This window comes from Thermobia domestica, chromosome 1 (genome assembly GCF_964235325.1).
Source record: "Thermobia domestica chromosome 1, izTheDome1.hap1.1, whole genome shotgun sequence".
Lineage (NCBI taxonomy): Eukaryota > Metazoa > Arthropoda > Insecta > Zygentoma > Lepismatidae > Thermobia > Thermobia domestica.
In genome coordinates this window covers 296,320,975-296,348,772 of record NC_137454.1, presented here as the reverse complement: position 1 = coordinate 296,348,772, position 27,798 = coordinate 296,320,975, and the positions used below count along the sequence as shown (strand labels likewise).

At 37.0% G+C, this 27,798-nt stretch overlaps 1 protein-coding gene across 1 annotated transcript; it reads right to left on the bottom strand.

Moving 5' to 3' along the window:
- Positions 1–1,967: 1,967 nt before the first annotated feature.
- On the bottom strand, positions 1,968–24,146 carry LOC145661570 (uncharacterized). The gene is made up of 2 exons (XM_081726889.1): positions 23,781–24,146; positions 1,968–5,385 (listed from the first exon to the last, which is right to left on the bottom strand). Exons 1-2 carry the CDS (start codon positions 23,811–23,813, stop codon positions 4,660–4,662), a joined length of 759 nt encoding a protein of 252 aa, XP_081583015.1. The 5' UTR covers positions 23,814–24,146; the 3' UTR covers positions 1,968–4,659.
- Positions 24,147–27,798: the final 3,652 nt, after the last annotated feature.

The window sequence follows — 27,798 nt, the reverse complement described above, 5'->3', positions numbered from 1 at the left end:
AATAAATATTATATATGTACGACAAATGAGGCTAGTGATGTTTCATCTTTACTTAGAATCTGTTTTTGTATCTGTTTCAAATTGCACTGTTAATAATTATTATTTATTAAGTATTCTGCCTTTCAGAGGTGCTGGGACTAATGAGTTTTGTTTTTAATTTTAGATTTGGGCCTGGAAATGTTTCTTCTACGTTTCTTGATCTTCAGCTTCCTCTTTTAACTCAGAAAATTTTCTCCTGTTTCTCAAATCGTCGATCAGTTGTGTTCTTCCTACTCTTCGCTTTCCTTCCATCTTTCGTTCTCTGGCGGTATGAAGAAGACAATTTCTTCGCAAGATGTGTCCAATCCAATTAGCCTTCCTACGAAGGATGGTGGCTAGAAGTGTCCTCTTCTGTCCTATATGTCTTAAAAGATCTTCATTTGTTGCTCTCTCTGTGCATTTTATCTTCTCCAAGTTCCTCCAATGCCACATTTCGAAACCTAACTAAATTATTTTTTACAGAATCAATTCAAAAATCATTTTGAAGAAATAGTTTTAGTAGTATTGGTAATAAATTATTTTCCACTTCTTGAATAGCATGAATTCCTTGTGCTGAGTAAGTATTTAAAATGAAGTCAGATAATTCTTAGGACAAATACTGGATATATGATTGTGCAATGTCAAATTCGTTGCTATTTTTTCTGTTGTATCGCATAACGAAATTTACAGAATGCATTCATTGTGAAAAATTACAAGAGGCACGGAAGGCGTGAATTGATTTTGCAGCGGAGGTGTACAAAGCTAGTTTCGCCGAAATTGTCGATAATTTGACTTCCTTCTTGTAGGGTTTTGGAGCTGCCACTGATTTTGGCCTGGGAAAGATGATTATCAAAGTAATGGAAACGCCTCAAGAAAATACAATTTACCTGTTTAATACAGTGTGGGACCACTGTTAGCCCGCAATACAGCTCTTATTCGTCGTCGGATGGATCCACACATGTCATGAATGGTTTCCAAAGTAATACTTTACCTTTTCTCAGGTAGTGCAGCACTCGATTCTATCTACAAGGATGATAGAGGGTCTATGCTTCGGAGCATGGGTTCCAGAATTGATACAGGTGCTTCATAATGTTGAGAACCATTATTGGGCAGGAGAAATGTAGTTCATCCCGATGTTCATGAAACCACGTCTCAGCAGCTGCAGTAGTGCGAATTGGTGCATTTTTACCTTGGGAAAATTGCATGATTGGCCAAAAGTAACATTTGAATTATACGATCCACGTGGTTACCTAAAGTGTTCACATAATAAGGGGCAGTAGTATGTTCTGTGAACGTAATTACAGAACCCACAGAGTAGCAGAATGGCAGATAGAATCACAGAAGCGCCGCTATGTTTTACGGAAGAGGAGAAACAGTTTGGAGCACAAACTTCTTTGGAAGTCTACCATATATAAACACGGCTGCTGGAGATAAGGTGAAAGAAGACTCACCACACCATATTACTCGTTTCCAATCGTAGACGGTCTCATTACCATTTTCGCTGTACTAAAGTGTTATTGGCGATGATCAGCTGTTTTAAAATTGCAACCCGACCGTGGACGTTCAGATTACTTACCTCGTGTGAACTGTTATTGTCACAATAGATTGTTCTTGGTGCCGATCGAGTTGTGGAGTCACTTGTGACGCATTTACTCTACCGTCCCACAGTGGGGCGAAAACGCAAAAAGCTGGCCAAAATATGATAACTATATTCAAATTGAATGAAATTTAGTATTAAGGGGTTATTGAGGTTGATAATTACGATTCTGCAATTAAAGTTGAAAAAACAAAATGGCGGACCCAAAATGGCGGAATAAAATTTGCAAAAGTCGAAAAAGTCTTAGAAATGTTCTCAAAAGTGGCGATAAAGGGGTTATTGAGGTTGCTGATTACTATTCTGCAACTAAAGTTGAAAAAAACAAAATGGCGGAATAAAAAGAATGTCAACATACTTAGTAATTTTCACAATATATTTTTAACAACATTCACTTTTTTCACATATTTTGATGAACAATTACTTGTTACTTACGTTCTTATTTACTAGAAATGTATTATTACTTAAATGACACAAATTATTGGTATTTGATTCGGTTATGATAACTGGAACGGCTTGTCACTGTAACATTAAATGAACAATAATTAACATCAACACACTTCGTAATTGGCACGTTTTGGCAGCTACGTTTTTGTCGACAGCATTAATTAATATTTAGACTACCATTCTACAAAATATGAACGTGGTGCACGAGGGTGCACATAATGTTTTCAACGCTTTAAGTTACTAAAATATATAAACAATGTGAAATTTTTGCCTGACTTGCGATTCAAATTATAAATTATTACATCATTATTATTAATTTTTCACTTCATACACTTATTCTACTTACCAGTACAATATAGGAAAACTTTACAGATTTAAAAACTATGAACGCGTTCGAAAATTACAACTGTTTAAACGGACGCTCACAATTCTTCTATTGTTCTCTACGCATTTGATCTGCTGAAGGGTCTACTTAAGAGTGGCTCAGGTAGTCGGAATAAAGTAAAAACCCTATTCTAATTATGGACTTGGGCCCTTCTAACATCACTCTAGCCAACTACATAAAAAAATTCCTGTATTACTAACTTTCGTTTTTTTACTTTTGGCCAGCTTTTTGCGTTTTCGCCCCACTGTGCGTCCTTGCTAAAAATCATTTTCAATGTTCGGTGATCCCTGGCATTCAGTTCTCTTTTCCGACAACTACTACTCTTTGCCGATGTTGCTCTACTCTTTGCCGACATGCTTTATTCTGTTGCGAAACTGTCCTCACCTTGGACATTGTTCCTTGTGACACATCTAACACACCGGCCACCTTAGGTATACTTGCACCAACTAACCGCGCAGACACAATTTGATTTATTTGAAACTCAGAAACCTTTTTTCATTTGTCATCACCGCTGTCTGGCTGATTCAACACCCGTCTCTGTTCTATCCTCGCACACATCCTCTCATGGGTCAGTATCTCTACGTAAAACATCTTACGTGTTGTAAACTACACGTTTTTACTTTATTTTGATAACCATTGCTATGTTCTCTTTCTATTGTCAACAAACTAGGGAGTTTCTCAGTCAGAATATCTCATCATTAAAGTCATTCTAATCAAGCCTAGAAGTAGGAACAATGTGAAATTTGCCTTATCAATCAGTGTCACTTTCGCCAACTTGTCTACTGAAGGAACTGCAGCCACGGTCCCAAGACACTATTCATTTTAGATAATTCGTCAGAGTTGGGCCTTCCGGTAGTGAACGGACATGCCTCTAAATTTTACTGTAGCACGCAATCTTCCCCAGAAGTCGTACCAAAGTTTTCGTAAAGATAGTGTGTGTAGTGGAGGTGAAGAATAAATGGACAATAAAATTATTAGCAGTGCAGCTCTGCAACACATCACAAGCGGAGTCACGCTCACTGGAAATAGCAGTAAAACGCATGTCAGAAAGCCAGAATTTAGTAGTAAATGAGTGTTGATGTGATGTAACTGTATCTTGGTGGTAGAACAATGTCTTGTCGTTGAACAAGTACCAATTCTAGCTGATTTTGTAGCAATTCCAGCAGCTATCCTCCACAACACAGGTCTATGTTGAACGGAGTGTAATCACAGCGATATGATTATGGAATTAATGACTCCAGGGAGACAATGCCCAATGACGTGCAGAATTCCAAAGGCTGCGTTCTACTACGGACCGGAAAGACAGACTTACTTTGCACATGCCTAAAGTGGATCGGACAGCCATATCCCGAACATTGACCATATGCCATTCGTATTAGCCATTAGCGATAGCAATCGATGAGACTGATGATTATGGGTATTAGGCGTTCCAAATTATATGTTTCTCAAATTAATAGATTGGATATGCTCAGTATCAAGTTTTGGCGCCTCGAATACTAGTTGATGACAACAGATGCGTGGCATCCCTAGTTTTTGAAGGCACTATTCGCGTATTCGTTGTATGGAATAAGGACAACCTCAATCAGGATTCCAATTCCATTCATTTATCTACGCTAATCATACGTCCATTTTTGTTCAGCCCACAAGATAATTAAAGCATTATCAGTTAGGTATCTCATGCATAAGACGCAACCACAATGAATATTCATTATCTTACTAATACAATATATGTTCTTCAACATGTAATGTATATACAATATTATTACATTTACATAATTTACATTGGTCGCTATTTTACATACTTATCCATAAACAATATAAGTATTGCTATTACATATAAAAAGTATATAAATCTCAGTCTGTTTTCGAACTTGTAGCTGTACTCAGTATTCAATAATATGGCGTACCTGCAGGATATATATACGGTATTTAATTACCTTTGTAGGCCTCATATCACATAAGCTGAAGAAACCTATGTTGTGATGTATTGATGTTCGTAATATTTTTTTTTTCTTACTCCGCCAACTTACCTAAATTAGGAAACAACTGATTTTACTGATTTTGGGGGGAAAAATGTGCATTCATCAGTTGCTGAACAAGTTATTTTAGGGCTACAGAATGTATAACCACCATAAGTGTATCAAGATAGGTACTTTTATCCTATTTTTGGTATAAAGATATGTGAATTTGTGTCGTGATGAATTAGTCACTAAAATCACTTATATCTTTTCATAAGAATGATGCCGTAGATCACAATTAAAATCCAAACCGCTAAGTTCAACCAGCTCGTGGTGAGAGCTATTTGTAAACAAACAGTCATGTTAAAGTAACTGGTATTGTAATATTTTGTTTGTATATGATTTAAAATATCAAGCACTATGTTGCACGAAAACTTGTCTTTAACTAATTGCTTCAACTGTGGTTCTCTTTTCATGACTTCTAAGCGATATGCTTCGCAATTCTGAAAGTAGCCCTCTGTAAACACACACGCGGTCACAAGAACTAAAATAAGAACGGCAACATTAGCAAAAGCCAGCATTTTCCATAGTGGGTGCGTCAAGAACACTTGGATGGAGATTGCCTCTGTTTCAGGACGTTGAAGTAGCATAAATCCACGATCGTCAAAGATGGGACATCTATCAATAAAAACTTGAGTTCGGTGCTTGTTTTGGACACAAAATCTGTACGCGTGATATCCTCCGAACAGCAGAGAAATTATGCCAACTGATATTGTACTGAAGATAACAAAATGACATAACGATGTTTCTCCAACGTACAGAAAACAAGTGCATACAATATTATAAAGACAAGTAACGCTTTTGTTCCAGTACGAGAAGCTCAAATTAGCTGTTACTAACGTGACAATAGCCAAAAGTGCAGAGCTGCAATAGAGAATTGACAGGTTCCTCTCTGACTTGAATTCGTTTGCAGGCCTTCGTATCTGTAAAAAGATAAAAGAGAATCGTCATAATCAATTATTGGTTTGGAATTAATTAACTTATCTTTAGACATTCATGACAGAATTGTTAAACCCAAAGTGGCGCAAATCGTGTTTTGTTTAATTCTAGAAAACAAAAATGTTTCGACATAGTAGATATTCCTTCTATTGGAAAATCAAGCACTGCCATATAATTATAATGTCACATATACGTTTAGCACTTATTTTAAAGTTTTATCAATTGATATACAGTATTCATATAATTATAAAAGAAAATAATTTACACCATTTTTGCTTTTAATCAATCAGTTTTTAAAATTATTATAACATGTTAAAAAGAAATTAGAAGCAGGATTTGAGATATGTCAAACAAGGAAATAATACCGAGTAGGGATGCGCACGAGACAAGATTTGAGACTGTTTCGACTCGAAAATGTGCTGTAAAAGTGATGTCTCGACTCGAAAAATATATATTTTTCTATTGGAAGAGCTGTGTCTCGACTCGAATTTTGCCAGGAAAATTCTGTCCCTAATACCAAGTGATATCAGATTTTTTTTTTTTTTTTTAAGGTTGCTTATTTACAAGGTACATTCGCGGAGTGTCCTCTCGGGATTCGTGTAAAATTGATTCAAATGCAAGCCCGTGGCCCAACGTATTTTGTACTAATTATAGTGGCCCATTTGGTAATTTGCATATTTATGGGCTGTCATATATCCGAAATTGAATCATACACTACTATAACACTCGGACACAAAATTGCTTTTAGTTTCTTTAGATGTAACTGAACATGAATGTAGGCATACGCAAAACAAATTGGATCAAGTACTGCTTGTCTAGCACATGTTACCCATCCCGGCTACCATCTTGGATCCGCTATATTGGATTCAACTTTCGTTTTTCCAAATGGAAATCTCGGAAAATCATTGGCGTAGCGAGTTTTATTGTAGCTTGTACAGTTTTCAAGGTCTTGCATCTTAAATGCGAGGCACTTCATGAATATTGAACCAAATAGAAAGTTGTGCAGAGGCCCGTATGTATGTGTAATCTTTTACGTGATTTATCGTTGACAAAATATTCTTTGAACGTACATACATACAGATATACAGAGGTCAATACGGAAATAATAGGTCTTCTACCAAATCTGGTCGTATCTGGATTTACATGAGGCATTTTGACCGTAATATATTACTTCCTTGCGTATAACGGAAGTAATAACAGTCACTCATAGAAATGTAATAATATAATGACACCAACCTTGTAAAGCGTTTCTTTATACCTACAATATTTTTCCAGTTATAAATTGTTTTGATTTGCCAACATCAAAAACTTAAGCGTAGCAATTAAAATTACATACACAAACTGAACTGCATGATGTCCTAAATTCCACTATTCCCAATACACTGGTACGAACAGGCAAACCGGATGTCTGAGAGCTCTAGATGTAAGGTAACGTCAAAGATCACATTCACAAATAGGTTATGCTAGCTGAATGGTCATTTGGCATCATTTGGATGCTATTTTGTGGGTATGAGGGAAAAGAACTAGACCGCGACCTTCTGGAACTGCATGAAGAAAATGTCTATATTATGTGAACCGCAAAACGAACTCTTATATAAATCAAAAGAGGATTGCGACATTTCAATCAAATGCTTTGACGCATAACAGGGAAATGATCGTATTTTTTAAAGATCAATCACCATTGTGATATTCATCCTAAAATCCACCAATCTGGATTCAATTAGATCTTATTATGTGAAAAAGTAAAATATAGCAGATCAAATTGATGGAGAATTCTAGAGAAAACAGCCGTTTCTTAATGTTAAAATAATTCTACTTGTAATATATAAGTTTTAAAAATTTTCTCTGCTTAAAATAAGTAATAAAATAATATTACTCACAGGACGAGAGTCGAGACGAAAAGTGCCTCTTAAATTCGAGACGATACTCATGATTCTCGTCCCCTTTTTGAGACTAGTGAGCAACACTATTCCACTCAAGTCTTAGATCTCATGTACTGGTACTGTTTTTGTGTTACATTATTCATAATATAAAAACCATAAACAGATAAAGGGTTATACAAACATTTTTATCAACATTTAAAGATACGGAAGTCATTATACATTAAACTTCAATGAATATGATTGAAATGTAATTTTACCACACTCTTCGTGCACCCCTAGTGACGTCGAAAGATTCTAATAACTTTTCTTAATAGAAAAAAATCGGGCATAGCCGTTCTATAAGATTTTCCACACTTATACACAGAATAATTTGAGTCTTAAAAAAAATCAACATTCAAATTTGGAGGATACGAGAACTTTATATTTAGAAAGTACTACGAAATGCGAAGATAAGATTTTCTCAAATCATGTTTACAACTAAGAAATACTTCATGAGCATCTTATGACGTGATCATTACGTAATTTTCAGCTATAAAAAGTATGACGAATCTCCTTATAACACTATTCTCTGTTAAGAAACATAGGAAATATTTCATAATGAATTTCGTACTTCAAGGTGGACATTTTCATCTCTATTAAGCTTGATAATCCTAGCCTCAAAGCGAAAATTCAGCTGCTACGAAAGCGGAATTGTTACCAACGAATATTAGGCTGGTGCGAGAGATGAAGTAGGTCAGTGGGTCGCGTGGGTGAACAGGACGTGACCCACCACACACCGTGACCCATCTGACCATCCACCGTGACCCTAACCTACATACAATGCATTGAGCAGAGTGGGTCATAATGGGTTGTCGGTCAGTTGGTCATGGGTAGGATTGCCATATTTCAAAAATGAAAATCAGAGACGCTACTAAATTACGAAATTGTCTGAAATGCTTAAAATGAAAAGAAGTGTTATATATTAATTTACTTTCTCCTATTAGATAGAGTTGTTCAAGTATTACGTAATCATATTTTTAGTCATTTTAGTAGACCTCCTCCCTAGTGGGATACGGACAAAATCTCGCGGCCGAAACATCGCCGCCCAAAACCTCGCCTCCCAAAATCTCGCGTGGCGAAAACCTCACCGGACAAAATCTCGCTAGGCCGAAACCTCGCGTTGCCAAAACCTCGCCGCCCGAAACATCGCGGGCTAAAATCTCCCCGGGCCAAAACCTCGCGTGGACTAAACCTCGTCGCCCAAAACCTCGAGTGGCTAAAACCTCGCCGCGCAAAATCTCACGTGACCAAAACCTCGCCGCCCAAAACCCCGTGAGCCAAAATCTCTCCTGGTCAAAACCTCGCTGTCCAAAACCTCGCGGACCAAAATCTTGCTTGGCCAAAAATTTGCGGAATGAAACCTTTCCTTAAAATTTACCCAATGAGTTTCTTAATATGCAATTCCATATTACATAATAATAATAATAATAATATACAAAACATAGTGTGTGGGGGGGCTTTCTTGGGGTATTCCCATTTTTTCCTACTTTCTTCATTCCATCATTTCCTTCATCCTGATCATCTACGTCTCCTTTAACCTATAGGACATAATCGAGGGAAGTAAAAACTCACATATTACTTCATACTTTCATAAATATTATTCGATTTTGTTAGAATTTCCTAAGGCCACCGTCAAAGTGAAATAAAAACCATCCCAGGCTCAAACTCCATCTATATTGAAAATTTGATCGAGACAGGTCGGGTGGTTCAAGAGTTATTAAGTCACAAACGCAGCCAATTTAATTTTTATGCATTTCTATATGTTTCCCCTTTTCCTCCGCCTTCCCGTCAAAGTAAAATGATAAAAACCATCCCAGGCGGTAACCTTATCTATCTGGCAAATTCGATCAAGATTGGTCTCTTGGTTCAAGAGTTATTAAGTTTTATTTATTTTTATATATTTCCCCCTCCACTTCATTATGCCGTCAAAGTGAAATTACAAAAGACATCCCAGGCCCGAGCCTAATCTATGTTGAAAATTTGATCGAGTTCGGTCGGGTGGCTCAAGAGGTATGATGTCTCAAACATAGTAATTTTCATTTTTATATATACAGATTTTCAAAGCACGTGTTAGAATATTATCTTGTCATTATTTTAATGCAATTATGTGTAATTACAAAATATATACATATAGCAATATATAGAGCATTCTACATCGAAGAAATCGTCGTGACGAGGTTTTATACTGACGACATTTCTTCCTAGGCAAGATTACGTCCCGCGTAGTTTAGACCAGGGAGATTCTGTGTCCAGAGATCAGGACCGCGAGGTTTTGGCAGAGGAGATTTTGGGTATGGCGAGATTTTGAGACGCGAGGTTTTGGCCTGGCGAGATTTTGGACCGCTACATTTTGGACAGGCGAGGTTTTGGCCCGGTGAGATTTTGACTCACGAGGTTTTGGGTGGCGAGGTTTTGGTCAGGCGAGGTTTCGGCCCGGCGAGATTTTGGGCGGCGAGGGTTTAGCCAGGCGAGGTTTTGTACCCAAACCCTCCCTAATTAAGCAAACTTAAGATGATTTACCCCTACAAAGGTGCCAATCCTGGGGGCCCGGGCCCCCCAAAGCTCATGTGGGCCTCATGTATTTTTATGAATATGTATTTTTATATGTATTTTTATTGTTATATGTATTGTTAAATGTATTTTTTATGAATGGGTCACCCAAAGTTACAGGGATCGGCGCCCTTGACCCCTACCCTCCTGGTAAGCATTTTATTTTAATTTCACAGGATCTGTTTCGTGGCTTTCAGTGTGTGTTTTCCCCACCTAATTATCTTCTACTTTAAAAAAAATATTCCAACATTTCCCCATTATTGTCTGTTCAGTTTCATTAATTAAAACAATATATTTTTCTTCTTGAATGGTCAGCGGAAAATTACCAAAAATATCGGTCAGGGATTGTTGATTAAAATACTGTATTTCTGTAGTGAGATGCAGATTGAAACAGAGTACTAAAGATAACAATAAGATTTAGCAGTAAAACCTTTTGTCCCTGGCCCAATGAAACGAATGCTTCGTTCAATGTTAAAGTAGTTAAGTCATGAACTTAATTAAATGCATGTTTTATGTATTAAAGTTTTTTTTCAACTACTGAATCGCCATACTCAGAATTTGAAGAGAATTATTACATACCCAATCCTGTGAAAAAGAAAGAAATATTCCCTTCCTTTCTTCTTCGATGAAATCCGGGATATTTAAGCGTCTCGAGAAACATTTTCGGGATGCCGGGACGCAGATCTCGATTCGGTGACGGTCCCGGATTTTCCGGGACGAATGGCAATCCTAATCATGGGTCAAGTTTCCATTGACTCACGCCATCTCTGCCTGGTGCGATAACAAAGTACAGAAATTTAGTTGTGACTCACAACTGGGATGTGCCTGATTATAATAGTTATCACAGCAGCTTTATGACAAGGAATTATTCCGATTTGTGAGCATAAAATACTTTTCAGATCAATGTTGTACGAATTTTAGTATCGCATTTTATTGTTTAGTGATTCTATTATAATTATTATTACCAATATTAAATCCTAATTTTACTCAGATTGATTCTTAACAACCACAAAACACCAGTAAATGTGCTTAATGTTATTCTTTCTACAGTGTGCATAACAATAATCATGTATATGCGTATTTATATTGCATGATGGTTGACTATATCAATAGATGAAAGAGAACAATAAAGAACAGAAAAAGTAATACTAATCATCTTCTATGCATGTTGCCATCAATTTCTCTTCCTATTGCCCAAAATCCCGTATTTTTATTGTTTCCGGGTAAAAATTGAATTTTCGGTAAAATGTCATACCAATTATTGATCTACTTGTCAATGTGAATCGAATGATACCCATCGCGTCGCAGTCGACAACTGGTTGCAATTGTCCAAAATACCAAATTTTTATTAAATTCCCGGGTAAAAATTGAATTTTCGAAAAAAAAAGTCATACCAATTATTGATCTACTTGTCAATACGAATCGAATAATACCCATCATATCCCAATCGTCAATTGGTCTCCATTGCCCAAATCGTCATTCAACGTCTTTTACGAATATCTAAGACAGGCGTCTCAAACTCGTGACCCTTCACTCATTTTTCTGCGGCTCTTGGTTCCTCCAGGGAAAATAAAATATATTGAAAAAATACAAAAGGAAAATATAATAGGTTTTATACGTAATTATTGCAAAATATGAATAATCAGGTAAAATCATTTGAACATGAGTTCATGCTCTGAGAGAAAAGTTAAAAGCCGAAGATTTAACCCATTTCCTAACTTGTGCAAAGTACAAAACAAGTTTAAAGAATCCTATGTTGAAAAAAAAAAAAAAAAAAAAAAAGTTTACCGAAAAGCTTTAGTGTTTGATGTCAGATCGATGTCAGTGTCAGTGCGATGTCAGATCTATCAAAAATGAGGTCTCCCTGTTTTCTGTCTTTGTATCAATCTACAATTTCCATTTAAAGATGGAGTTAACAGAAAGTCAGTACGACTCAACTATGAAGAAAAAAATCAGTGAAATGGGTGTCCTCAAATCTTACAAATAAAATACTTTCCTGCGTGGTTCCCAAAAATCTTCAAATTTGCATGTATCCCTACGTGATTTCCATGTCCGGTAGTACGCATCAGTGTGACTAACTTTTGTAACTTATGAAAAGGAGCAAGTCTCGAAAGAGATCCACATTGACACATACTTATGAAACGCCTAATCTAAAGGTTTCTTTCCACAGGCTTTCGACCTAAAACTTACTTCGCGGTGCCCAGAAACAAATACGGATCAAAATTACGGATAATGGATTTGACTCAAAATTTTTTGTGTATAACTAGAGTGATACCTTACAGCTTTTAATCCTACAAACAAAATTTAACATTGCAATATTAGTACTAACTACTACTACTACAGGGTGTCCAATATACAATGCAACCCGGAGTTTGGGATAGTAGAACTTTTGACCCTGAAGCGATACACAAATAATGATTATACCAAACTGAAGCCTTGTTCATGCATATATTTTTAAACTAGAAAGCAACGATTGAAGTACACTAGGAACCACACAGTGTTGCCAGATGTAACCGAAGGTGTAAATCTTTTTTTTTTTTTTTTTTTTTTTTTTTTTTTTTTTTTTTTTTTTGCAAAACATGTAAATTGACTCATAAGTCATACGTATGGATGTTCTGTCGTTAATTTTCAGTTTGTTTATTTGGAGTGGTTTGGAAACTATGGAGCAGAAAAAATATTTTTTATTTCCACCTATAATTAATCGGACGAGGCCTCCGTAAGAGGGAACTAGGAAAATCGTAGTTTTCATGAGTTAACACTCTGAATTGGCAACTCTGCTGATGTTTCAGTGCATCAAAAGGTGTGTTAAGGGTGTGTCTACATTATGCAATTTCTGAAGAGAACGAAAAAGAAACTTAAATTATCATGATAAAACTGTTACCTACATACACCTGGCAACACTGCTATTACCACGCAATGAGTTACCAGCTCTACAACATATGCTAGAAGTACCCCTGTTTTGATTCAAACACAGGTTCACACGTTTCACCATGCTGGCAGCAACTTTACGAAGAGTAAAAGTGTCAATGTTCTCAATGGTATTGCGAATGTTCGTTTCCAGATCTTGTATAGTTCGAGGATTGTTCTAGTATACCTCTTGCTTTAAGTAACCCATAAAAATAAATAGCAGCATTGCTGGGTGCATGTAAGTAAAAGTTTTTTCATGATAATTTCAAAGTTACTTTTTCATTGTTTTCAGGAATTGCATAATGTAGACAGATCCTTAACAAACGCACTCAAACATCAGCAGAAATGAAATCTTTGAGTTTTACGTCCCACAATTATGCTTGTTAGGCTAAAGGAGACGGTGATGATGAGTAATGAATGAAATGGAGGAATGAAGAAAGTGGGAGGAAACGGGAGAACCCCGAGAAAACCCACGCACACGGTGTTTGTCCACCACAAAGAAACATCAGCAGAGTTGCCAATTCAGAGTGTTAATTCATGAAAACTACGATTTTCCTAGTTCCCCCTTACAGAGGCCTCATCTGATTAGTTATCGGTGAAAATGAATAATTCTTTTTTGTACCCCATGGTTTCCAAGCTACTCCAACTAAACAAACTGAAAATCAACGACAGAACATACGTATGAGTTGTCAATTTACATGATTTGCAAAAAAAAAAAAAAAAACTTTGGTTAAACCTGGCAACACTGTATGGTTCCTAGTTTACTTCAATCGTTGCTTCCTAGTTTAAAAATATATGCATGAACAAAGCTTCATTTTGGTATAACCATTATTTGTGTATCGCTTCAGGTTCAAAAGTTCTACTATCCCACTTTCCGGGTTGCATTTAGGGATGCGCACGAGACAAGATTTGTGGCTGTCTCGTCTCGAAAATGTGCTGTAAAAGTGATGTCTCGACTCGAAAAATGTATATTTCTCTATTGGAAATGCCGTGTCTCGACTCGAATTTTGTCACGAAAATCCTGTCTCGACTCGTCTCGTGCGCATCCCTAGTTGCATTCTATATTGGACACCCTGTACTACTACTACTACTACTACTACTACTACTACTAATAATAATAATAATAATAATAATAATAAAAATAATAATAATAATAATAATAATAAAAATAATAATAATAATAATAATAATAATAATAATAATAATAATAATAATAATAATAATAATAATAATAATAATAATAATAATAATAATAATAATAATAATGGGTGTTCACAACTGGAAACGTGATGCAAATTGTATCACTGAAATTTACTTACCCACAATATTTGAATGTTATGTTAATATTTCAGAGTGAGGTACTGGCTGCTGGCTTTTGTGTTTGTGTGTGTTTTTAGTGTAACTTTTAATGTGGACTGTGCATCAATAAAATCTAATTTGCAACTTAAATTAATTAAGTTGCAATCGAACACTCAATTCAAGCAGTTGTTTTTTAATGTTCCAACATTAAAGTTCTACAAGTTCTTGTCCATATTTGCTTTCCCAAATCTGATATCTAATGCCCAGAAAATTACTGCCATGTTCACTTAATCCCCGTATATGTAATAGGTGTTTCCGATATATATATCAACTTCGAAAAAGGCGTATTGCAAACAGACTTACGGATGAACATTTAACTTCATTTCTGAGAATCAATGCATCCCGGTTCAAACCAGATGATGGAAAACTTATATAGAAATGCATTCATTATTTTATTCATCACATTCTCCATCATAATCCTCTTTCAATTAGGGCTTAGGGCTTAGCATTACAAGAATTTGTAAAATATTCCACATGCTCCGCATACAGTTCTTTCTTTAGCCTGTCCTAAAGAAGTATGTTCATCACTGGTTGAGACACTCGTTATTACTTCAGGATCAAACATATATCTTTATTATAGTATAAAATAACAACATATAATTCGCAATCTCATACGTTAAGAATATTAGACTGATTCTTGGTTTGAATTTGTGAAATCTACAGCAAACGATTCCAGCTGAGGTCGGAGTGGTTCAGTGGATCGTGTAATCACTTCTGGAGCGTGGAGTTCCAGGTTTAATCTCAGTTTCCGCTAAATGTGCTTTGTGATAGCCAAAATACTGTGTGCATAGATTTTCTCCGGGTTCTTCTGTTTCCTCCCACTTTCGTCATTCCCCCATTTTTTCTTAGCTTTGGTACATACTCGTATGACGTCAACCAAAACAAGTACCACTGTCACAATGTATAACACGTAAGGGAGTTTGGTTTGTCTCAATGTACATAGCATGAAAAATGAAGATTGAATGTTTGCATTTCCCCTCAGTCTTCATTCCCCATTCAAAACTTTTAGTAGGAGGAATGAATATTTGAAAATACATAGAAAATGTTTAAGTCTTTTGATTTGTCGATTAAAAAGTTATTTAGTTTCATTTTAATTTTGTATTCCACGAATAGATTAGTATTTAGCATCCTGAACGTTATGCTAATTCACCTATTTCAAAGCACTGCAGGTAGCCTACCAAGCAAGGATAATATCCATAATTACTCCCATAGATTACATAAGACCGAGTTTTGATTGTCCATGTTTTGGAATCAAGTAATCAAGTGAATAGATCTCATATACATGTATATAAACGAAATCGATCCTAACTTTTGAACATCCTGGCCAAAACTTGTGGTGATCCATCAAGTAATTCTTCAGGTTTTGTGTCTCCCGGACGGACACACGAACAGACAGAGAAAATATATAGGGCTAAAGGAGTCCTTTGTAAACCAAATCCTTTTGAAAACAATTGCCAGTGCCATGGGTAACTACGTGGAGGAGTTTAGTTCTTCAATTCAAAATTTTTCTTCAATACAATGACTCTCTATACTACAGTAGATACGAGCTCCCTCTTGGATATATTATGGTTATCATCAGTACCGTGCCGTGGGGGGTGAGAGAGACAGGCCCCGGGCGTCGAAGTAAGGGGGCGCAAAATTCGGAAGAGAAAAAAGAAAAAATTGAGGAAAATTACTTGGGATATATGTATGGGGCGCTATCGTATACTCTCGCCCCGGGCGCTGATTTTCCACGACACGGAACTGGTTAACATACGCGCTTTCGGTGCGGGGGACCTGGGTTTAATTCCCAGTGGAGCTCATGTGCTTCGAATTCCATGTTAAGCTGTGGGTGTACGTCTTATATACCCTCATTCTTGAAAGGGATGGCAAACCCCAAATGAAATCAATCATAACTTCAATAGACAATATACGATATGAAAGCATTAAAAAAAGAATGAATACGTTCTACCAAGTACTCTCTCTCCAGGCTCGTAGCCAGAGATGGACTAGAACGGTTAATGTCCACTCTAAATTATTCTTTGTCCCCTCTAAAACTGAACGTTATAGAGAATTTTTAAATTAAAGCAAAACTAGATAAAATTCCTGCAATGCTATTTACCAATTAAATTCATTTTAGTGCATAAAATGTGATGTTTCTTTCTAGATGCACCAAACATCTTCCATTGGCCTTTTTGCATTTTAAGAATTTCAAACTTAAGTACTCTAACATTGTATCAAAGTAAGCATCAAAAGTGTGGGACCAGATGCACTTCCAAAGAATAGTTGTATCAAGGCACAGAACATAAACTTCATTAAACTTTAAGGAGAATCGTAGCTAGGAGGTTCTCAGAAGGGCTTAGGACCATTTGAAGCCTCCTTCGACTCCCGTTGTGATTTTCAGTTGTTTGTTTAAATAAATAAATGTTGACATAAAAGATATGGACACCGCAATAAACTTCCTCGCTCATTTTTTTTAAAGCTAAATCATGTTATGCTGCAGTGTTGATAATTATAAAATACTAGCAAAATTGTTTTTGGAGAACTTCGTTCGAAGGTAACTTAACTTAAACTACCCTTTGTGGACTTTTCATGACAAAGTTTTATCCCATACGAGTACATTAGGATCACCAATGAAATATATGTTTGGAAGTGATTTACGCAACATTATAGGATTTTCAATAAAATATAAACAAAATTGCATGAGTAATTTTTGAGAAAATCGTCCAAAAGCAAACTGACCCCGACAGTCAATGACCCTGTGTAGATTTATTAATGAGAAATAACAACCCATATTGTAGAGTTATTAATGAAACATTTATTTATGAAATATGACCAAAATCGCCTGAGTAATATTTGAGAAAATCATTCGCAAAAACTCACACTCAAGATTAAATACCCTTCATGGATTTTTAAAAGAGAAACCACTTACACTACAGCGTAGTGTTATCAATAAAATATACTGTATATTTATGCAATATGAATAGAATCAGCAGAGTCGTTTTAAAGAGCGCTCAGAAGGAACCCACAAAAGTACATCCCTTCTGGATTTTGCATAGAAAAGTATTTATATCATATTATAGGATTGGTAATGATACATTGATTTATGAAATATGAATAAAACCATTACACCCGATTTTGACAAAATTGCAAATTTTGTTTTCACCCTTTAATAAACTACCATATTTTGAAGGTAGGAAGAAAGTTCGAAAAGCGCTTTAAAGAATCTTATAAAAATCTTAAGTCTCGATGTGGTGAATAGTATGGCCTCTAGGCGAGTAAACATTTTTACATTGGGACAAGCGAACGGACAGACATCCAAAAATCCGTTTTATGTCATATATGCTGTTTAAAATACTAAAAATGAGTAACATTTACTCAAATTTGATGACATTTTTCGATGCAGACTAACTCCGAGTAAATTGTTCTTAAAAGTGAGAAGGTATGAGTATTCAAAATTTTAAGAAAAATGTCCTCAAAAATGAGTAACAATGTTGCTAGAAATATTTTAAGTAGTAAAATGTATTCATTTTTGACTATATCATCTTCAGTGTAGAGAAATCCATTGAAATACCAAATTCGATTTTTTATTTTATTTTATTTTTCAAACCATCACCACCACCGTTTCTCTCCCATCATCGCTCGGAAGTGGAAAAAATAAATAAATAAATAAATAAATAAATAAGAAGTCTAGAATGTAATGTGAGAAAGAGCTACAGCTCTGTTACAGATCCCATACATAATAAACAGATAAACAGTTTTGTGGTCTTCTATGATGTCTGTCATTGTTCCTTCAGTTATAATTTCCGTCTCCTCTAAGAAACCGGTCTGGCTACGGGCCTGGCTCTTCCCAGGGGCGGATCCAGGAGGGGCGATCGCTCCCCCCCAGAAGAGGAAACTTTTTAAAATTATATATATATATATATATATATATATATATATATATAACCCATCCCCGAGTTTGACGCTCTTAAAAATAGCTCTAAGTACCAGTATTACAACCCACCGCCTCCCCCCATAAGTCCGTTCTGGATCCGCCCCTGGCTCTTCCTCATACGAAAATCCTAAGATTTACTGGGAAACATTTGGGGATGAAAAATAAAATGATAAGTGGAGAAATTAGATAATGAATTGCTCAATATTAGAGCACTGACCTCTGATGCGAAGAATCTCTGGTTCTGTCCCACATCGCGCTCTTTATGTTTTGTCGGGGTTCTCTTATTTCTCCTCACTGCGTTCTATCATCTACTAGGCATCCCATTGATCTAAGATTCATCATCCTCTTAAGACCCGTCTGCTCTAATACCCTCTGCTCTACAAGCATATCCCCTACTTGAGGTATTAAACTAGGCACTTCAATTAGGGCCGCGGTGGCTCAGTGGTAGAGCGTTCACCTCTGGTGCTTGGGGTCCCAGGTTCGATTCCAGCCCCCGCCAAGTGAACTTTGTGGTGGACAAACACCGTGTTCGTGTGTTTTCTCGGGGTCCTCCCACTTTCTTCATTTCATTCATTACTTATCATCACCGTCTCCTTTAACCTAACTGGCATAACCGTGGGACCTTAAACTCAAAGATTTCATTTCATTTTTTTTCCACTTCATTTAATTTTGCGTTAACGGATAAAGCCCACTAATCTCCAACTTCATGTTTCTAACGCTGAAACCGGTGACATTACATAACACTCAACAGTATTGGAATCACTTACGTCTATGACAGTGCAAGAACATCTAAAATATACTACTATTCTTTTCATTTAATTATAATAGTAACGTCTTTTTCGATTTGCAACATTATGTTCATGGGTTTTCTCGAGGTATTCCCGTTTCTTTCCACTTTCTCTTTCCACCAATTCTTCCATCATTATTCACATGCTTTAATCATCGTCTCTCTTAGTCTAAAGGGCATATTCGAGGGACGTTAAACTGAAAGATTTAACTTCTTTCTTTTCTTTTTCTTCTTTATTTTTTATTTTTTAGGTTTACCTTTCAAATTGACTTGAGATTAAGTTAGCATGGTTAGAGTATAAAGGCTATATTTCGGATAATCAATACATTACATCGAAGATAATGCAAGACACGTTGCTCGCAATCTTCAGGCTTCTGTGGTGATTAGCTTTCAGGGTCCTTAAGCCATTAACAATAAATTATTCTTGTTTATTTCATGAAAAACTTCATTTTTCAGTACTTACTTCTCATGGTATATGTTACACGTGGGATTAGAATTACATCTATTGGTACTGCGGGCCGAACCAGTTCTTTTCCACGAATGGCGGGTATATTCACTATTTAGCCACAAGGGACTTCATAACAAATTCTACGACTCGCTTCTGTTCTTCTGAATAATTTTGGAAGTCGCTTCTAAACGAAAAATAGTCTTGTAACTTTGCCAAGTCCACAAGTATCTACCGTAACATGAATTTCGATAAATGTTATATTTTCGACACCGAGATGTGATACATAGAAACAACAACTCCCTCGTGACTATACAGTTAGCGTACGCGTCGTCGGCATGGAAGAATCGGGTTTGACTCTCGGTGGGAGCTCATGTGGTTTGGATCTCCTGTATATCTATGTCTCATAAAGCCTTCTTAAGGTTAAACTTCAATCCAACCAGTAGCGTCATTTCAGATTGGCTTGGGGGGGGGGGCAGGACCCCTTGATATAAGTGAAATTTCGCGTTTTTCACTGACTTACTACTATTCTATGGATAAAATCTATATAAATCTCAAACTCAGGGGGGGGGGGCAAATGCCCTTCCTTGCTCCCCCTAAATGACACTAATGAATCCAACCAATGCCAGCAGCCTTCCCCGCCGGTCTAATGTCTAACGCGTTCGCCTTTTCTGCACGTGATCTCAGGTTTGATTCCTGGTGGGAGAAAATGAAATGAAATCTTTAAGTTTTACGTCCCACCGTTATGCCGGCTAGGGTAAAGGAGATGATGATGATGAGAAATGAATGAAATGGTAGAATAAAGAAAGAGGAAGAAAACGGGAGAACCGCGAGAAAACCTACGCACACAGTGTTTGTTCACCACAAAGCTCACTTGACGAGAGATGAGATCGAACCAAGGACCCCATGCACCAGAGGTGAACGCTCTATCATTGAGTCACCGCGGCCCCTCCTGATAGGAGAGAACTTAAAATTTGACCACATTATGGTGGTTCGGATTCCACCTCGAAACTGTAGGTCAATAAATAAACAAATGCCAGTCAAATAAAATGTTAGAAATGAATTTGTTGCATGATAAAGCTGAGGAAACAATAAAGAAGATTTGTTTCAAAGGGAAATTATTAAGTTGTATATTGTTCATTGTAGCTTTGAAAACATTAATACGTATTAATAAAACATAACTGGCCAAAGCAACAAATATAACTTTAATAGTTGTGTAACAGATTTGGCAATGTAATATTGCCCTCATTAGACGTAGATAACATATCTTCTAAAGGGCATGGGCATATTACATTACCGAAACTGTTACACAAGTGTTACAATTATATTTGTTACTGTGGTAAGTTTCAGGGCATTTTTTAAGCTACCTTTTTGTATCCTAATGGATACCCAGGCCCAGCGCTTGGATACCCAGTGCAATTCATAAATCTTCAAATTACTGGAAGAGTTCATAAACAATAAATTACTTGAATTGCTGTAAATTTAAAATTACTTCAATATACTTCGGTTTTGTAACTATATATATTAGCTTGTATTCTGTTGTTAGGTATAAAATTAGAGAGCTTCATTCTTAAAAATTTCCGATAATCCTAATTCCTTCGTTTCGCGTACTCATTTGTCTATCTCGAGATGCTAGCACTTTCATTCTACTCTAATACAGAAAAAGTTAACACACCGACTAAAGAGTTAGAAAGGTTAAAGCAGAACTCTCACATGTATGAAATGGAATTTTTACTTATCTTTAGCTCACAACACTGTTTTGGTTCGTTACAATTAAAACTCATTATTTCTGATAAAATATTGTGAATAGAACTTTTACACTTTCGGGGAACACTTTGCGTTAGAGACCTGCACGGGCCGAATTTTTCGGTACGAGCCCAATCCAGCCCGAATGTACGTAGGCCCGGCCCAGCCCCGGCCCGAAAAGTTTTGGAGATTTTCGGCCCGAGCCCGGCCCGGCCCGATAACTTTTTTAAAATTCTTGGCCCGAGTCCGGCCCGGGCCCGATAAATTTTCGAAGTTTCATTTTGTAACATTTTCCACGGTCACACTTCTTCAACGTTTATATTTATATATTCACATTCCAATTATCGTAAACGAATGTCAATAATTATTAAAGAATTGCAATTAATCGGCCCCAGCCCAGCCCGACCTGAAGAGAAATCAGTGTCGGTCCGCCCAAGCCCGGCCCGTGCAGGTCTCTACTTTGCGTTGCGTCGATAACCAGTTGTGTTTCTGACCTGGGAATCTTAGATCGAACACGGCGAAATATAGAGCAAGAAACTGCTGATTCAGTGTTGACGCCGGTGGTTTTTTCAGTGAAAATATCTCACATCGAATGATTAAAGTAGCTAAGTGAAGTCAAAGGCAGTATTGTCGTCTGTCATCTATAACTTAGGCCCACCCGTTAGAACATATTTGAGGCTAAGCTAACCTGTCTATTGAAGAGGAAGTTGTGGTAAATAGGAAGGAACTAGAGCGACAGAATTAGTTAGGCTTGCCAGGTTTGTTTTGTTTCGCTGCTTGTATGTTTTCTGGAGACAATTGAATACTGATTTGATTACATTCTGAATTTAACGTCCCTTTCAGCAGCTAGGCTATAAAGACGTGGACCTACTGATTAGCGTGGAATCCGAACCACATGAGCTACCGCCGGGAATCGAACCGGGTCTCCTACGCTAAAGGCGCGTACGGTAACCGCTTTGCCACGAAGGAGCTCAATTGAATATCGAGTTTCCTAGAATCCATTTCCGTTTTATTGAGAAGAAGCGATCATAGACAATTTTTCCTTTAAGGTCAGATTTTTTTTTTCACATCCTACCATCATACTGATCTATTATCCACTATATTGTTGGTATTCATTTGATGCGACGCATATTAAGTTATAAAGTTTGATAAAACAATTTTTGATATTTTGTTTAGGTTGCGTTATATTGAAATGAAATGAAATCTTCGAGTTTTACGTTCTACGGTTATGCCGGTTAGGCCAAAGGAGACAGAGAATATGAATAATGAATGAAATGAAGAAAGTGGAGGAAACGGGAGAACCCCTAGAAAACCCACGCACACAGTGTTTGTCCACCACAAAGTTCACTTGGCGGGGGCTGGGATCGAACCCGGGACCCCAAGCACCAGAGGTGAACGTTCTACCACTGAGCCACCGCGGCCCCATGCGTTATATTGAGTGCATTGATGTATACATACATAATTTTGAAGTCGTTATTTTAGAGGTCTGTTGACATTAGCTTTGAGCTATTCCTGAGCTACGTTTGTGCATTCGTAATTTGGTTTGTTTGTCCTTGTCCTGTTTATGTCCAACTTAAAAATATGGATATAAAAATAAATAAAGGAAAATATCTAATTATGATGGCACTGTACGGTTTCATCTTCAAGTACCGATGGCAAAGTGGATCTAAGCCAAAATGTAAAATAGAAAATGTCCACTCCTGTATTGAATCGGAAATGAAACGGTTAGCACAAGTCTCACAAATACATCATTTTGTATGTCATCAATTCATAGTTCCAAAAGTGTACATTATACAAAAATGCAATTTAAAAGAATCTCTGTGCGTCTGAATTTTGCTGTGTCAAGGGCCGTTTTGTGCCTGGATACGTAGTAGCGATTTCTTAAAAAATGCACTGGTAAGTTTTATTTTATTAATAAAAGTTAGAAGTTACTAAATGAAGTTTTAATTTAATGTTTCAAGGATATGTCGTGAAGAATAAAGAAAACGAATGATATAACACTTCAATAACTTCATTTGATCGCCTGGAGTCAGGGCCGGATCTAGGGGGTCAATTCGGGGCATTTGTCCCGGGGCGCAGCTGGTTGAGAGTATGAAGGGGGCGCTATTTCGATGCAAAATTGGGAGAAATTAGGGCAGATATATGTCTTTGCCCCGGGGCAAAATTTCTTAGATCCGGTCCTGTCAGTAGTTATTACCTTAAAAATAGATATAGAATTTAATTACAGAAAATTCCCTTTCAGATCTACTAGATCATAATGCCAAAATCGCGAGTACTTTCTGTGCGTTTTAAGATTTTTCTTTCTTTCTTATTTTTAATGATGAAAGATGGTCGCAGCAAATAGCGCCAAAAATTAAAGAACTATTTAATCTATGTTAGTACCACCTCTCAGCGTTCCAAAAAATAAAATAAATATTTAGAATCGTATGGTTTTATGTGGCAACACTTCATTGAAATTGTAGTCTACATCTGCTTAGAGATTGAATACCATTACAAATGCAAAGAACGTATTCTATTTCTAGGAACAATGATGACTATTTAATATGTAAAATTATTCCCGTTATATACCGGTATGATATTTCGTTTTTTTTTTTTTTTTAAATAAATGTCTCAGTCCCAAGGCAATAAACAATAAATTTTAAAGTAATTTAATAAATAGTAACGAGTTAACTAAATCACTTGTAAAATAATAATAATTTCGCATTAATCAAAATATAGATATGACAAAGTTTTGCTGCTTTACTTACCGATGTACTGTCAGCCATTGGTAGGCGTATCATATCAATGAATCACCGCAAGTGCGTTTTTTGAGCGTCTAAGTACAATCACTGAAGATGTTCTCACATCTTGAATAATCAATAATACATGGTTCGCTCAATGTTGTGGCGCGCTTCTTGCTGGTAATCGTATTCGCAAGAAAATGACATTGCCGCCAGATTTTTCTCATTTTCAGATTTTTGTAGGGAAGTGAAATTATGACGAGGGTCATGAATAAGTCATACTTATTTATTACACCCTAAAGCACAATGTCAAATTAAATTTTAATGTTAATTAATAATATTAAACAGATAATGAAACATGGCAACTGCGCTTCTTAGAATCGTATTTATGGCTTGAGCATTCCCCTCCTCCGCCGGTATCCCTCCGAGCTGCCGAGTATCACAGCTGGTTCCTTCGCCTGTTGAAAAAAGTAGCATCTCATTTATTATCACAGTGTGTGACGTCAAACTCTCGGAACTCAGCCACGCAGGGATGTTGATACCAGAGGCAAAACGCAATAAATCCACGGCAATTGAGTTTATAGGAAGTTGGCAAGGTCGCTGCGTTCTAACCAATTATGTGAAACATTCAATCAAGTAAAGAGAAAACAACTCAAATTTTTAAGTATGTTGCCGTTAACACAGGTAATTACATACACAAACAATGTATACAACATTCCTGGAGAGAACATTGATCGGTAATGGTTCGAGTGCAAGTAACGGCTATTGACATGGAGAGTACTGTACTGCAAGGCCAAAACCATAGTCAAAAGGACGAAGGCGAACAGCCAGGACGTGCACCTCCTCCTTTCGACTACCAAGTCGGAAGCCTCAATTCCTTGTAGTGAACTTCGCACTTTCGGTGCGAGAGACCCAACTTCGATTCCCGGTCGGAACTCATATAGTTCGATTCATTAGATTGAAGCTTAGCGTTCCTTTCAACACCGAGGCAATATGAGGCGTGGTCGTACAGCTTAATCTAAGGTCCGAACCAAATCGAATCCAAGTCTTCAACACTGATTCGGTTCCCATGTTAACCTCGAGTTGCCAGCCGGAAAATGTGGTTTATGAAACGTAGGCGTATCACGATGCATGTAATGGAAGGTGTGCTTCTTAATCAATAATATATCTTTAACATTTCAAAAGAATATTCTTCAATATCTACGCCTAAAGACGTGAAAATGTTTCTTGCAAATGCCCCCACGTGTTACTACGGGCAATATTTTGCGTTCCTCATGCGCCTTTGATACAGAATCCTTCTTAACTCGAAGTCTTGCACAATATTCGAGCAAGCACTTCCTACGGGCAATATGTTGCGTTCGGTGGGAGCTCATGTGGTTCGGATTCCTCGTTAATCAGTAGGTCAACGTCTCATACAGCCTCGCTGCTGAACGGGACGTTAAACTCAAAATCAACTCAATATTTTGCGTTCCTCATGCGTCTTTGATGCAGAATACTTCTGAACTCGAAGTCTCACACAATATTCGAGCAAGCACTTCACTCCCTTCGTTCTCTTCCATTCTTGGTCCAGTATCAAAACCGCTCCTTGTGTTTAATTATTTTAAATAAGAAGTCTAAACCAAATGTAATATCTCTACCAGGAGTATCATTTGGAGAGGGTAGGATATGTTTTAACCAATTGTACACTAATATACTAATAAAAAAACGTGAAATTCTTATATAAGTAGAGAATTTTGTCCCCACTCTAGCAAAATCTGAAATGATGCTACTGGTCTCTAGCTTTAACCCTGACAATAACACGTAACTAAATTTTCGCTTCAGGTACACCACACGATTTCAAGACGTGTTACCCAAACTGTTCTCCAAAAATGTTGCATTTCGGTCAGTGTTATTCTCTAGAACTAATTCGTGCCAATAGCAATCTTCTTGAATTCAATTATTTCAATTTACGATAAAACGGAATGATTTAAATAAGTAAAAAAATTGCCTTTGGTAACCTAATTTTATTAGCACTGAGGTAAATGGAATTCCGAGACAGTACATCTCAAAAGAGTTCACGATCATTACAACCTACATCAACAATCATTTGCTTTCTTTCTTCTCTGTTGTTCTACATAGACATATTTGTAAATTTCAGTTTCATCAGTCCAGTAATTATTTAAAAACAAATAACAGCTCCGTTATTATAAAAGGCTATAATAAGTTTGAATCTACATTAGGCAAACAAAATATAATTTCAAAAGTATAAACAAAGCAAATTATCATGGCTAGCTATTTAGAAATATTAGAAGTAATCTAATCTAACGGGCAAGGAATACCACTAGAGATGATGACTCCTTTCCCCTCGCTTTGATTCTGGAAGGAGATGATTGACGCAACACGTCAGAAAAGCGTAGAGTGTTATCGTTAGGCAGCGCCGTAACTTAAATTTTGTGTGTGTGTGTGTGTGTGGGAGGGAGCATTAATACCCGTATTTGGACCCCCTAGAAAAAGTTGTTTATTTTTTAATTCTCGGGCTCCCTCTTTCCACCTTTCTCTTACACATTATGGGCCCCCGGAACCTGTGGGCCCTGCCGCACGGCAAGGTCTGCGGGGCCGTTAGTTAACCCTCTGGTCCCGTTCCATATATGACTAATTAATTAAGGGGACAATATTGACAAATCTCAAAGCCATACGAATAAATATTATTTCTAGGCCCACTGAAATGGGCCCACGACTCATTTTTATTGTATTTACCTTTTGTGTGCTGTTTTGTTTACGTAATGTAGTGAACCTGTTTGATGCTTCATTTATAATTTCATGTTCGTATTGTACACGGAGTAAGAAACTTTTGTCTTAAAATGGGCCCTCCTCGAGCGGTGGGTTGCATCCCTGGGGAAGGAGCAGTTGCTCCCTTCCCCCACAAGTTACGGCCCTGTCGTCAGGATTAAAGGGATTCCGAGATATGGACAACTTATTATAATAATTGCAACCCAATTTCCCCCTTTGTATACCGAATTTCCTGAATTCCTTTTTTAGTGGTAACATATATATCACGAAACCTATATATACATTTTTGTTGTATTTACCTTTTGTGTGCTGTTTTGTTTATGTAATGTAGTGAACCTGTTTGATGCTTCATTTATAATTTCATGTTCGTATTGTACACGGAGTAAGAAACTTTTGTCTTAAAATGGGCCCTCCTCGTGTGGCGGGTTGCTTCCCTGGGGGGGGAGCAGTTGCTCCCTTCCCCCACAAGTTACGGCCCTGTCGTCAGGGTTAAAGGGATTCCGAGATATGGACAACTTATTATAATAATTGCAACCCAATTTCCTCCTTTGTATACCGAATTTCCTGAATTCCTTTTTTAGTGGTAACATATATCACGAAACCTATATAGGTATACACTGTCAAAATTTCAAGTTTCTAGCTTAAGCAGTTAGGTTTAAGTGTTGATTGGTCACTCAATGTGTCTTTTCTTACATATACCCCTAGACTTCTCATTTAAAATATTTATAATCGCTTCGGGGAGAGCGTTCGCAGAATTATTTTCCATGATGAATATTATTTCAGATGAATGTTGTTATAATGGCAAAGAAAATATGTAATACTACGTCAGTCTGCTTATAGAAGTTTAGCAACCTTTTCGGCACCGAAGTTATATGAGACGTGGGTCTACAGTTCAAGGTGGCATTTGACTCGCTGTAACCAACTCAAATTTCAGTACTGTCGAATCGATTGGGGACTATGTACACCAAAGGTGCGCGCGCGAAAGAAGTTCCGACAGTGAAAGAGGGCCGAAAGCCAAGTTGAACAGGGCAAAAATTTAGAGGAAAGTGGGAAGTGTAAAATCAAAAAAGAACAAAGAGCAGTAAAAAGAAGGAAATGTATGTACGTGTAAATGGAAAAGAAAGTGTAAGTGTAGTGTAGGTGTATAGGAAATCCCACTCAACTCTCTTCCTCACAGAGCACTCGCCACACGAGGCACTAGCAGTAACGGCCACTGTCGAACTCCAACAAAGTCTACAGCAGGGGCGGACTGGCCCACCCTGCTACCCTGCAAATG

Coding starts and splice junctions, on each gene's coding strand:
- LOC145661570 (XM_081726889.1), bottom strand. CDS start 23,813: ATGATACGCCTACCAATGGCTGACAGTACATCG. Junction 5,386..23,780: donor CAATGGCTGACAGTACATCG/GTAAGTAAAGCA, acceptor ATCTTTTTACAG/ATACGAAGGCCTGCAAACGA.